At 37.8% G+C, this 12,629-nt stretch overlaps 1 protein-coding gene across 1 annotated transcript in view; it reads left to right on the plus strand.

Annotated features, from left to right (window-relative positions):
- RXFP1 (relaxin family peptide receptor 1) overlaps positions 1 to 12,629 on the plus strand; it is a 54,048-nt gene that overhangs the window by 30,466 nt on the left and 10,953 nt on the right. The window contains exons 3-12 of the mRNA XM_075091030.1: positions 3,187 to 3,291; positions 4,144 to 4,249; positions 5,543 to 5,614; positions 7,240 to 7,311; positions 8,294 to 8,365; positions 9,190 to 9,261; positions 9,998 to 10,072; positions 10,350 to 10,421; positions 11,182 to 11,253; positions 11,977 to 12,048. Coding sequence (XP_074947131.1) covers positions 3,187 to 3,291; positions 4,144 to 4,249; positions 5,543 to 5,614; positions 7,240 to 7,311; positions 8,294 to 8,365; positions 9,190 to 9,261; positions 9,998 to 10,072; positions 10,350 to 10,421; positions 11,182 to 11,253; positions 11,977 to 12,048 — 790 coding nt within the window. The remainder of the gene's footprint in view (positions 1 to 3,186; positions 3,292 to 4,143; positions 4,250 to 5,542; positions 5,615 to 7,239; positions 7,312 to 8,293; positions 8,366 to 9,189; positions 9,262 to 9,997; positions 10,073 to 10,349; positions 10,422 to 11,181; positions 11,254 to 11,976; positions 12,049 to 12,629) is intronic.

Genomic DNA, 12,629 nt, shown 5'->3' on the forward strand with positions numbered 1-12,629 from the left:
ATTTCTTGTCCGAGTTGTACTCCCCCAAATGATAGATTTGGGATTTCAAGACCAGTACTATTACCAGTTATTTCTTAAAGTGTTTGGAGAACCTCATCTCGACAGAGGTAAACAGGTCACAAACCTGCCATATAAACTCTAAACGATCACAAAGTGATTTACAGTTCTGGCGTTGAGTGCTTCACTGAACGGTTGTACTAAATATAGTTATTTGCACAACACATTCTTCTGGGATTTGACAAAACAGTTTGTATAAAATAAAGACTGTCCAAGGCTTGGGCGCAAAAACTTGGCCCAATGCAAACACTTCTGAAGGTCAGAAAACTTAGAATAACTTGTTTTGTTATATTCAGATATGGCTTTGTATTTCTAATAGAAGGCATGAAAATCAATGCCATGAGAAAAGCCTGTTTATTTCAAAAGAACTGACTAGAAACTCCAGGCAACTGGAATGCTTCCAGTAAAAAATAATCCACCTTCTCCCTTCTCTGTGTTTTTTTTCCTTCTTCTCTTTTATGGCCATGCAAAAATACACAGCTGCCTCTTAACTTCCTTGGAAACGCTGGTGAGCTTCCCCTTTGCAGTGAACGCTCCCTCGTTCCCATTAGTGTAGGAGGCACTGCTCATGCTTTTTCTCTGTGCAGATGTGAACTGCAGTGACGGCCACCTCTTGCACATGCTTTGTCACATGGCAAAGCACTCTAAAAATATCAAAAGGTGAAATAAAATCTCATCTATCCACTTTTTAGTGTCAGAAGCAGGGAAATGCAGAAAAATGATACTCTATATATTTGTTGGCTTCCAGAAGGATTAGAATTTTGATCTTTAACTATATATTCAGAATCTGCAGATAAGTGGTTAGTTGTCCAAAACTTTCTATTATTGTAATTATGAATTAGAAAGTCCAAAAAAATGTTGAGACTGCAAAATATTTATTTGGTATGATTACACTCCAAGAATAATCTCATTTTAACTACATCGTCACAAATTTCTGTTAAAGATTCCTCAATGAACAATTCCTTTCTTAAGTAAGTCTCACCTCCTCTGCATATATTGTATTCCTACTAGTCTCTTCAGGTCCCAGTTGCTGGGTTCAGTCTTGCAAATGAAAGTCATTGGATGTGCTCCAGTGAAATATTCAGAAATAGTAATAGGGGAAAACTCATTACAGCCCTAACCAGAGGGCAGTAGGTTTATAAGGCACTCACCGCTTGGCAAAGGATCTGTTCTCATCAATTCATCAGTTGCGGATTCCATGTTGCGGTTTTGTGAGCTGGTCCTAAACTGAACTTCTGCTGAGCATTTAAAACAGGCAGGAGCAATATTTCTGCAGGTTTGTCAACACCTTTCATTTTGTTCAAAATGCATTAGGCTGCTTCTGAATATCAGCTTAATGGTCTAACCTGGCGAAACTGCTAATGGACCAGAGCACATCAGATGCTCTCGAGGAAGCTAATGAAATGTCTTAATCTCCTCCTCTGAGCAGGAAGCTGGCATTCTTGCAGGGCATAAATTAATTTTCAAGTGAAGAAGGCACTTTTCAAGTCTGTCTTTTCTCTTAATGGAGAAATACCTGAAGACAGAGATTTTGGGTTGATTTGATTCTTTTATCTGTTCAGTTTATGCATAACTAGACAAAAGATAGTTTGCCTGAAGTTACTTAATTTTTCATAATATCTGTTAATCTGCACATATAGTAGTACATCTTTTTGGTTTAGGCAATGAAGAGGCAGGCAGCTCTCAAAACAGCTCCATCTGCTGAAACTCCATAAGCAGGCTTATGGAGATGCTGCCACGGTAATTCCCCTGCCTAGCTGAGAAAACTGAGTTGTAATGTGACATGAAAAAGGAGATGCCATTTCAGAATGGGAAAATACATTTTATTTCTCTCTGCCTATTTTGAAGCCAATAGACATACAGGTAATGCTTGCTTGAATATGAAGATTTATAGCAAAATGTCTATAAGGAATGGTATTTAAATATAACTAAACTATTACCATGTGAAAGGGATGGGGGGTGGAAGACCATTGCTAGCATATCACAAAAGTGAAACTAAGACTCTAATAACCAGCAAACCAGAGCCACCCTCAGAGTTCTCATATAAATATTGTTTGATAATTTTGGGCCTCCCGGTTTAAGAAGGACAGGGAAATGCTTGAGCAAGTCCAGCAGAGAGCTACCAAGATGATCAGGGGACTGGAGCATCTCCCTTATGAGGAAAGGCTGAGGCATCTGGGTTTGTTCAGCCTGGAGAAGAGAAGACTGAGGGGGGATCTTATCAATACTTATTAATATCTGAAGGACAGGTGTCAAGAGGATGGGGCTGGACTCTTTTCAGCAGTGCCCAATGACAGGCCAAGGGGCAATGGGCACAAGTTGGAACGCAGGAAGTTCCACCTCAATATGAGAAAAAACTGATTCCCTGTGAGGGTGCCAGAGCAGTGGCACAGGCTGCCCAGGGAGGGTGTGGAGTCTCCTTCCCTGGAGACTTTCAAAACCCACCTGGACACGGTCCTGTGCCCCCTGCTCTAGGTGTGCCTGCTCAAGCAGGGGGGTTGGATGAGATGATCTCCAGAGGCCCCTTCCATCCCTTACAATTCTGTGATTCTGTGATTAAAAAGTAATGCTTTCAGCTATCACTGAAGCTTTGAGTAATCCAGCTAGTGAGTGCCATCCTAAGGAGCATTTCTGCTACTGGTGTATATTCATTACATGAGATGCTTTAAACTAAAAGGACGTGGATGTTGTCAAAGCTGAAGAGAGGTCAGACTCAGATCACTGCTTTTAAAGGTAAAGTTTTTTGGTTTTGGGGTTGTTTTTGCTGACATGTAGTCATGCCCTGTTTTGGAGGTCATTACAAACCTGCATGTTTAAGGAGGTAGGAAAATATGGTTACCTCCTGGTTTTAGACTCCTATGTAAACAAAAAGTTCTGAGTAAAAGATTATACTTTTTCAGTCCAACTGTTGTGGAAAATGTTGTTGTTTAAGGTATAATAAGCTGTTCCTGCTATGCAACTCATAAGCTCCATACATATCTCTGATTAGGCAGCTGTAAAAAGATAAGGTCATCTAATGGTCTATGAAATGTCTGAAAAAACATGTTATTGAGATAAAAATTGAAGGAAAAAAAGTGAAGCAGCTGAATTTCTATTCTAATTCTTCTTCTATTTGTGGTTTTTTGTTAGAAGACAACAATGGATGGTCTCTGCAATTTGATAAACATTATACGAAGGACAAATACAATAAACTGAAATATCTTTATGCATTCCAGACAAAGACATCTGAGTGCTGTAAGTAATTACAGATATTATTTGTGTGATTATTACTGATGATTCCTGGAAAAAAATGCTTATCAAATATGTTTATCAGAAAGAGAAATATAGCCCAGTTTCATTTATAGTAAAGCAGGATTAATGTCTCAGATGAAAAATGCATTGAAGCTGATTTCAGCTCCATTAAGAGTAATTCATTTTCTGTAAGAAAAATGTCAAACATGCCAATTAGGAGGGCAATATAAACGTATATCTGAATATATTAATACAGCTGGAAAGACTATGAAACACATCTTTTGGAGTGAAATGAAGGCAATATTCCTTCAAATTCACTTCTTCATACATCAAATGGTTCTTGCAAACCCTTTCCACTTCTGCAGGCATTCATCCCTTCATATGGATTTTCTGACTGTGCTGTCTACTGTGAGCACTAACTTGAGGCAGAGGGATGGGAGGTGGGGAGGGAGCAAAGACTTCCTGACCCATTTTCATCCCATTTTCACCTGGACAGAATTGTGCTCATTCCAGTAAATACGAGAGGACTGAATAATCAAAAAAAGAGCCACAAAAAAATCTCAAATAATGCTACCATGCCAGATATCTATATATCAAGCCTAAAGCTCTAGCACTTTTAGAAGCTCTTTCACAGAGGTCAGGAGGTAACATCATTTTTTTGTATCCCTTTATATTTATTATTAGGCTCTTTTCAGGTCTAAAGCAATTACATAAATGCACGTGCCTTAATTTCTGTTTAACACAGCCTCGTATGTCTGTCTTTGTACTCACTGGTCTTTTAAACCATATTAATTTCTCCCCATCCCATCACACCACCCATGCAACATGCCACAACCACGTTCTTGTTTCCACCAGTGGCTGGTGCTGTGCCAGCAGGGTGTATCTGCAAAGGGCTGGAGATCACCTGCGATGCTGCCAAATTGCGTGCTGTCCCGTCAGTCTCTTCAAACATAACTATAATGTAAGTAGAGCAGAAAAGTGCTCTCCTGCTCTCTTCGGGCTTGACTATCGATCCTATGACCTTTTCACAACTACAGCCTTATAATTATGACCGGCTGGCTCAGCTGGTGCTTGTGAAAGCCTAGTGTCTCTCTGTTGACAAGTTCTTTAATGTTTTAAGTACAGATTTTCCCTGGAAAAAAGGAGAGAAGAGGAACTAAAAAACTTTGTGCAAAGTGATCATTTCGTGATTGTAGCAGTGACTTAAGCTAGCAACAGTTTTAGGAAATCTAAAGAAATCTTCAAAAGAAATGTTTCCTTTTAAGACACAATGCTTAGGACCTTTTATTATTCTATGATCCTGACAATATTCCTAGTCTGTATTCCTGCTGATAAAGTCAATAACCTTGAGTTCAGTAGAACTATCTGCTTAAGCAAATCTTTTTAGTTCTCATGTGATGTCTCTGAATATGCCATTATTTAAAAGGATTTAATCTGGGCTGGGTCTTCAGACAGAGACGTATGTGTAAGCCAAACTTTTTGAAGAGATCGGGGAATGGTTGATGTTGCTCTTAGTTTGCACATCACTGTTTCAGAGGTCGTTTTCTGTGTGGTGAGCAGAGGGCAGCATCACGTATCCTTACCTGAGGATCTCCCCTGTAGAGCAGAGGTACCGACCTTTCTGTTCGGTTCCAGTTTGTGCTCATGTGTGGCTGAGGTTCTCCTTGTTGGGTCCACGTTTGAATACCGCAATACTTCATAATGAAGATCAATGTAGAATGTCAAATAAACATTTAAACTGGCTGTTGGCTCTGGGTCAACAAAGACTTCAAAAATAATGGCTCAGTTCTAGCTTTAGAAAAAGCGGTGAGTCAGTTCAGCTGGCTTTCAAGATGGACTCTCTTCTAATCCAGCCGTGCCCTGAACGATTTTTTTTCTTGTCAGGACACTTGAGTCGGTGCCCAATGGAGATGGGGGCATAGGGACACATACACTGTGAAATGAGGTCTATATGCATTTGAGGTTTGAAATAAATCCGTGGTTTAGTTTATACTCAAATCTTTTTAACTCTTAGATTTCACTATTATTTTCCCAGTTGCTCTGGGGACATGGAAGAATATTTTTTTATTATAAAGTATTTGGCTTACTGCTTAAGTAGATACAAGTGTTCAGACAAATAGAGGTAGCATATTCGGGTGGTTTCATGTTGCTTTTATTATTTAGGAGTGCAAAATCTGCTCTTATTGAATAACACATGTGGCAGCACTGTGGGAAGCTGGGAGAGATTTTTTACTGTGTGCATTCATTCCTACAGGTCTCTTCAGAAGAATCTCCTAAGGAAACTTTCTGCTGACGTTTTCAAGAAATACCAAGACCTTAAAAATCTGTAAGGGAGTGCTTCAACATTAAATATCTATTTAGTGCCTTAACTGTTCATCCTCTCCCTCTCCCAGATGCACACACAGAGCTTAACATCTAAGTGAACATCCTCAGTTTATACTCAAAATTCTGTTTTGTCTAACCTTCAGTATCTCATCTAATTGTGTAACCTGTTTGGCTCAAATAGCGTGATTTGACATCTCCCTTTCTGCAAAACCATAATTTCTACATATTCAGGGTTTTTTATATTGACTATGTTATACCAGAAAAATGCTAAACTTTCATCATGCCTGAAGGAAGTAACATCTATGATGAACAGTTAATATGCCAAAAGAAACTAAAGTAACTTAATCCATTTATTCTGCAAAACAAAAGCTTGGAAACTTAAAATTCCCATTGTCAGGGGAAGCTCACTCACGCGGCACTTGGTTTTACTCCTAGTATATCTGGTTCCCATTTGATAATGCCCCAACTAGTCAAATTGTTATGGCAACACAACACTGCATTACGTTTCATGGTGTGTAACCTATACGTTGCTCAAAGATTGTAGCTTTTAACAGGTTTGACTTATGTAGAATTAGTGAGATTAAGAAATAAATGCAGAAGTCTAGAGCAGTGCTCCTATGTCACCAACTCAAGGCACTTGCCATTCCTAGAAAACTTACTGGAGCACAACTTTCCTGGAAACTGTGCTGTACTGCAGCACCATCTCGTGTTCACAAAGCTAAGCGCTATTATTACCTTAAAGTCTTGAAAGATACGTTTTCATTAAAAGAAATGCATCCATATCTATAGGTACAAACCATGCTTCTAATATTAATTTCATACATTCGTGATCAATAACGGTGCGTTTTCAGGAAGTTCTTGAGCAGTGTTTGACACAAACCCATTTTGTAAAAGCCAATGTCACATTTCTTTTGGGTTTTTAACAGGAATGCATCTGGGTGCTTTATTAACTGTAATTTAATTAAAAGGATTTTTATTTAAATATTACTCAGTGAATAACACCATAATGTTTTAAAATTATTTGAAAAGGATTTAACATTTGCAGTTAATATTTTTGAGCTTCGTATTTCATCAAAGTAGGTAAAGAAAAGCAGAAGGAAAAAATTAGTATTCTTTAGTTTACAGGAAATTAGCAAGTTTTGGTTTAGATTTTTGTTATATTCTCTTAAAAATGCAGCATTTTGAAAATTCTCTGATACTATAAACAGAAAATTTAAAAAAAAAAATGTTAATTTGACTTTTGCCATGCAAAAATTTGTTGCTTTTGTAGCAGGATTCTGGCTAAGCCTTCAGATCAGGTCACACAGGCGAGAACTGCAAAGTTAGGACCTAAAACAGGAGCTCGTGTATGACCATTTTGTTTTTCATCTCGGGCAAGCCAAGCATCCCTTTGAATGAATTTTGTAATGCTGCTGGGAGCGGGGCATATTTCTTTTAAAACACCTTTGCAGTCTTTGCAGCTATAGCTTTGAAATGGGTATTGTCAAATTTAAGATCTAAAAAGCTTGACATCTTCTTTTCAAGTACCACTCGTGCATTCAGTTTAGTTGATAGATTTTAATTGGTTATTTATGCTTGCTTTGATTTTGCGTGCTTAGAGAATTAATTGTTGTTGTGTCTTCTTAGGTATCTTCAGAATAATAAAATCAGAGCTGTATCTGAACGTGCTTTTAAAGGTTTATACAACTTGACAAAACTGTAAGTAAAGAATACTGAAGTAAAGAGCAACAGGAAGAGCTCTGAGAGTCACTGTGAATGTCTCGCTCTTACTTGATTCAGTATTAGGAAGTTGCAAAATGGTCCAAATCTTTAACTCAATGATTGGTTTGAGAAAGCAAAGATAGATTAAGAGCTATCTGTGCAAGTTCATCTGACAGGACAATACTTTGAAAATACAAGTGAGCTCCATACTCCACTCCTGTTCCCCAAATCTGGAGAATGGAAGAAGGAGACAGTGTGGTAGTTACTGGCATGAAGTCAGAACGAATTAAAAAGGAATAAAACGAAAGAGCGTGTGATGAACCAAAACTCTTTAATGCTGTATTTTGGTTTATGGAAGCAAACCAAAGTAACCAGTCTTGGTAATGAAAATAACGCTATTTCCTTTATTTTGCAGCAGCTTTTTGAATGGTGCTTCTAACTTTTCTTTTTCCTCTTCTTTTTCTTCTTTGCACCTCTTCTTTTTCCACCACAAGAGTGTGGTCAATTATCGGTTATTATAGCTGCTGTTATTACCTTCCCAGACCATTTATAGTACACGGCCCCCCACCCCTTTCATTTCTCAGGCTTTCTTTTTCCATGATTCTGGTATCTACTTTTACCAACTTCCTTAGCTGAGACTGAATGGGATTGGGATCTAGGAACATGCACAGAATGAATCACTCCACAGAAGGAAAATGGAAAGGGCCTAAAATATCACCCAGTGAAAATATTTAGCTTGCTGTGTTTTCTTACAGGTAAGACAAATGCGCTACAAAATTGTTGCAAACGTCCTCGCTACACAGAGCCCCATCTTGTGGTCAAAGAGGGACATGAAAATGACCATAGCCAAAAATTAGAACCATGAAAAAAAATTGGCAGTATTCTGATAAAATATGAAGGAAAAACCTTAAAATTCAGTTTCATGCATCTGAGCTAATTAATCATTCAGTTTGTTTATCTTTTGTTGGTCTTGTTTTAGATATCTGAGTAACAACAAGTTAACCAGTTTGAAGCCTGGTGTCTTTGAAGATCTCCACAAGCTTGAATGGCTGTATGTTGTTTTCTTATTTGTATGTTTATTTTCTCAAGGAATAATTAAAGCAAGAGAAAGAAATATTTGGATTGCTTTCATTTTTGTGCATAGTAGTACTTTATACAAGATAATGATTAAGGAACTCCTGTGCGAGGTAAAAATCCAATTGACTGGTGAAAGCAGAAATTAGTTCATGGGCCTTAATGGCTCCAATGACTGATGACTTTTACAATCCTAAATAATGTTTATTAGTAATTGCTTGTTACAAATTAATTCATGAAATAACTCAGATACTATCAAACAGCAGAAAAAGAATTTTTGGGGCAGGTCTTTCCCTGCAAATAGTGCTTGAAATATCCCAGACAAAATGACTGTCATAATGTGAAATACTGGTTTATTACTGCTTTTCAGACAGATGAACTTGAAATGCTATTTTGACTCAGTAAAGTTATTAAAAATAAGCTAATAATAACATGCCTAACATTTTTCTGTGTGTTTGGAACTGTTGGATTGCTGTGGAACACTGTTATGTGGTACTGCTTTATTTTCACAGGGAATCTATTCAAAGTGGCTTGATCAGAGAGCTTTAAAAACCTGCAAGAAAACAATTTTTTCTAAGTTGAAAGTAATTACTTTCTTTAAGTTCTTTTTAAATCAAATTATCCTGAAAGGAAATTAATTTGATGAATACCCTGACCTGCTAAGGAGCAGCGTGTTAATTTTTGAAGTATTTTTAATAGATGTTTGAAGAAATCCACTTCAAAGTATTACTTTTTATCATCTGTGCAATTTAAGACTGCAGGTGATTATAAAACTGATACATGTTTTGCTGTAATTTATAGGATAATTGAAAATAATAGGATAAATCGGATCTCTCCATTAACATTTTATGGACTCAAATCACTTATTCTCCTGTAAGTATTGAATAAGAACAAAAAGTGTTGCTAAAAGAACAGAACAGAAAGGAGAGAGATATATAAAAACCTTTTTATGACGACTGTGTCTGCTCTCCACGGAGTGCTGGCAGTACACCTGCGGCTTTGTCTTACCCCCAGCCACGATGTGCTGGAGTAGGAGGATTTTGGTAGCAGTGGACACGTAGCATCTGAAAAGTATAGGGATATGGATGGGAAAAATGGTAAAAAGACAAAGTCACTGAGAGGGCAAGGACATGGCAGCTGCAGCAATGGGTGCCAGTTGTCCCCCAGAGCCGCGGTGTGGGAGGCCGGGGTCCCTCCCCGAGGCCCTGACCGTAACCTGCCGCTGCCCCCTCCAGACCCAAACAGGAGGGACCCCCTTCCCGTGCAGCCCAGTGGGAAACCTCACTCCATCTTCCCCTTCCTCCATCACCAATAGAAGTTGTGTTATGACAGAATAGTCAAAATATTTGTATTGACTTGCTATGTCTTGTTTAAAAAGCAGTGAAGAGAACATCTTTTCTTTGCCTGGTAATTAACAAGTTAAGGATAAAATACTGCTCTGCAGAACGCCTTAGGGAAAATATGTAGAAGAAAATAATACTACCTCCAAGACTATGAGAAATTAATCAAGCTTTGACTGCCTTTTTTTCACAAACAGAAAAAAGACATGGATTTTTTCTCTAATATTATTTTTGGCAAATATACCAGCTATACTATTTTTTTTTTCCAGAGAGATGATGAATAATTCTCTTGCTCGTTTGCCTGATAAACCTCTGTGCCAACATATGCCAAGACTAAGCTGGCTGTAAGTCTACCTTATTTCATTAGAAAAATATTATTTTGTTGTCTTTGTATGGTGCTTCCACGTCATTTTTGCTAACGGGGTGCTGGATCCTACAGAGTGCCTGCTGGGTCACCGCAGGGCTGATGACCTGAAACATCAACTGGGTGTGCAGAAAAATTAGATGTCTGGTTCCTACTCTCTTTTGTGCAGTCATGAAGTTCTGGTAGTATTTTTCTTTAATTACCTTAGAATAACAGCCTCAATTTTCAGTGATTGATGTTTTGTTTTTATATCCCAGAGACCTCGAAGGCAACCATATCCATCATGTAAGAAATGTCACTTTCACCTCCTGCAGCACTCTAACTGTACTGTAAGTAATAGGATATGCTGGCCAGCCAGAGTGACACATGCTCGTGCTGAACAGTCAACTGATTCATTACAGCTAATATCAAAGCTTCCTGAGTATCACAGTTATTCAGATCTCAGGGAGATTAAATTAAAATGCTTGGTTTTAAATGAGCACCATACAGAATAACGACTGTCTCGATTTATAGCAAAGTTCAGCATTGCTATATGCAACTATATGAGACGATTCTGACTGATATTAAGATTTAGAAATTTTCTAGGAGGCAAAAATCTCATAATAAAAAGCAGCAAGCATACAAAATACATAGCTTGTTCCTTTATTTTAAAGAACTTTGTTTGGCTGGGTCGTTGGCTCAACAATTTTAGAATTTTCCCCAAAGTTTCTTCAGTGATGTCATAATCATCTTCAGAAAATCCCTTCAACCTTTTGCTAGATTAGTATGCTCCACAGTGCCTGTCACTTTCAATTTTAATTCCTCTGGGGTACCCATATTCTTGGCTTTCTCTTTGCTTTTAAAACCCAGGTTGTTCATTTAAGGAGCAAGATCAGTGGCAGAGGAAACACAGGTGACGGAAAAGTTGCACGGCCGTGTGCCTGTGTCAGAGGTGCAGTCAGGTCACAAGCCTTCCAGACCACTTACTCTTCCTCCTGCCTTCAGTCAATTTATACCAGCTTCCTCTGTGTGTGCGTGTCTCTGTGTGTGTGTGTGTCTCCAAAATCAAATCTCAAGAGGCAGCAACGTAAATTTGGTTTATTCTTTCAGGGTGATGAGACGAAATAAAATCAGCTCTGTAAATGAAAACAGCTTTTCTTCTCTCCAGATGTTAGACGAATTGTGAGTTGATTTCTTCTCTTACTTGTACAACAAGTCCCAAAGTTTTATCATTTGTATTGCAAATACCATTTATCATAAATTTTATTTCATATAGCATGCTCTGGAGACAGCACCCATCCTCAGGTATTTTTCCGTGTATTTGACAAGGAAGACATAGTCGATAAAATACATACTCTGTATCAGTAATACCAGTTTTTTTGCTCATAAGGTCATTTTGTTCCCTAGATAGAATAACATTAATTAATCTTACATCACCACAGCCTAGGTGCGTGTGACCTTTACGCCTCTGTCCACAGTTATTAGGATTAATGTTTAATGAAGCCAAGGAGCAAGGTAGGGAGAGGAACCAAAGGAAAGGTATGCTGGCTAGCCCATGTGAAAGAATTTCAATCATGAAGCAATATGTTTAATTTATTTCCAAGCTCCTACAACCCAAGTTAAGGGTATTTTACTTTCTTTGTGATGTTAAATAAAATAATAATAAGTTATGTATCTAATGGCATATCTGAACTAAATAGACAAAGAGAGGTCTGGTGGAGCTAGCTTCCCACCTGGTTTTAACAGCATTCTTGTATAGTCCAAGTTTCTGAAAACCTATGTAATAAATAATACCCTATTTGGCAAATAGAATAAAACTGTGTGTCTTGAAATTGAAAAACTGTTTGGCAAAATTACTGAGCCTAGTAAGTACTTACTGTATCCTACCTGTGGCTGTTTCTGCAGAGATTTGGCTAGCAACAAGATTGAATCACTTCCTCCGTATATATTTAAGGATCTAAAGGAACTTTCACAACTGTAAGGGTTCTTGATTATTATTATTATTATTTATAACTCTATATTACTCATTTGATATGATGCTTTTAGTCACGAATGCTGGGAAAGAAAGGAGCACCTTTGTTTGTATGTATCGTGTAAGGTCTGCCTTAAAAATACTAATCCTAAAAGTAATTCTACATAACATTGTGCCTGGAATAGTTTTGTAAAAGATGTGTATTTTCATGTCCCAGAAGATAGCAAGGTCAAATTCCACCTTTTTCTAGATCTTGTTAGTATACACAAAATGAGCTATGCTAGCTATATCATAAGAAATTAATAATTTGATGGGAATGTTTAATGTGGTATCGGGATTTGGCTTTAAATATAGATCAAAAACATGTAAGAGCATCATACAGATGTCTTGTTCGCAACTGCTTTTTTCCTGTGGAAAAGTTCCAAAAAAGCATGAGGTACTATAAAACCAGAAAGACATTCTCTCTTTTTCCCATGATGCACATATAAGCAAATCCTCAAATGCTGTTGCTGGAGGGTCCCAATCTTTCTTGCATAATATGAAAGACGCACTAGTCACAAAACTAAAGAACTCTCTGGAGGAGAGG

Source organism: Phalacrocorax aristotelis, chromosome 4 (assembly GCF_949628215.1).
Source record: "Phalacrocorax aristotelis chromosome 4, bGulAri2.1, whole genome shotgun sequence".
Lineage (NCBI taxonomy): Eukaryota > Metazoa > Chordata > Aves > Suliformes > Phalacrocoracidae > Phalacrocorax > Phalacrocorax aristotelis.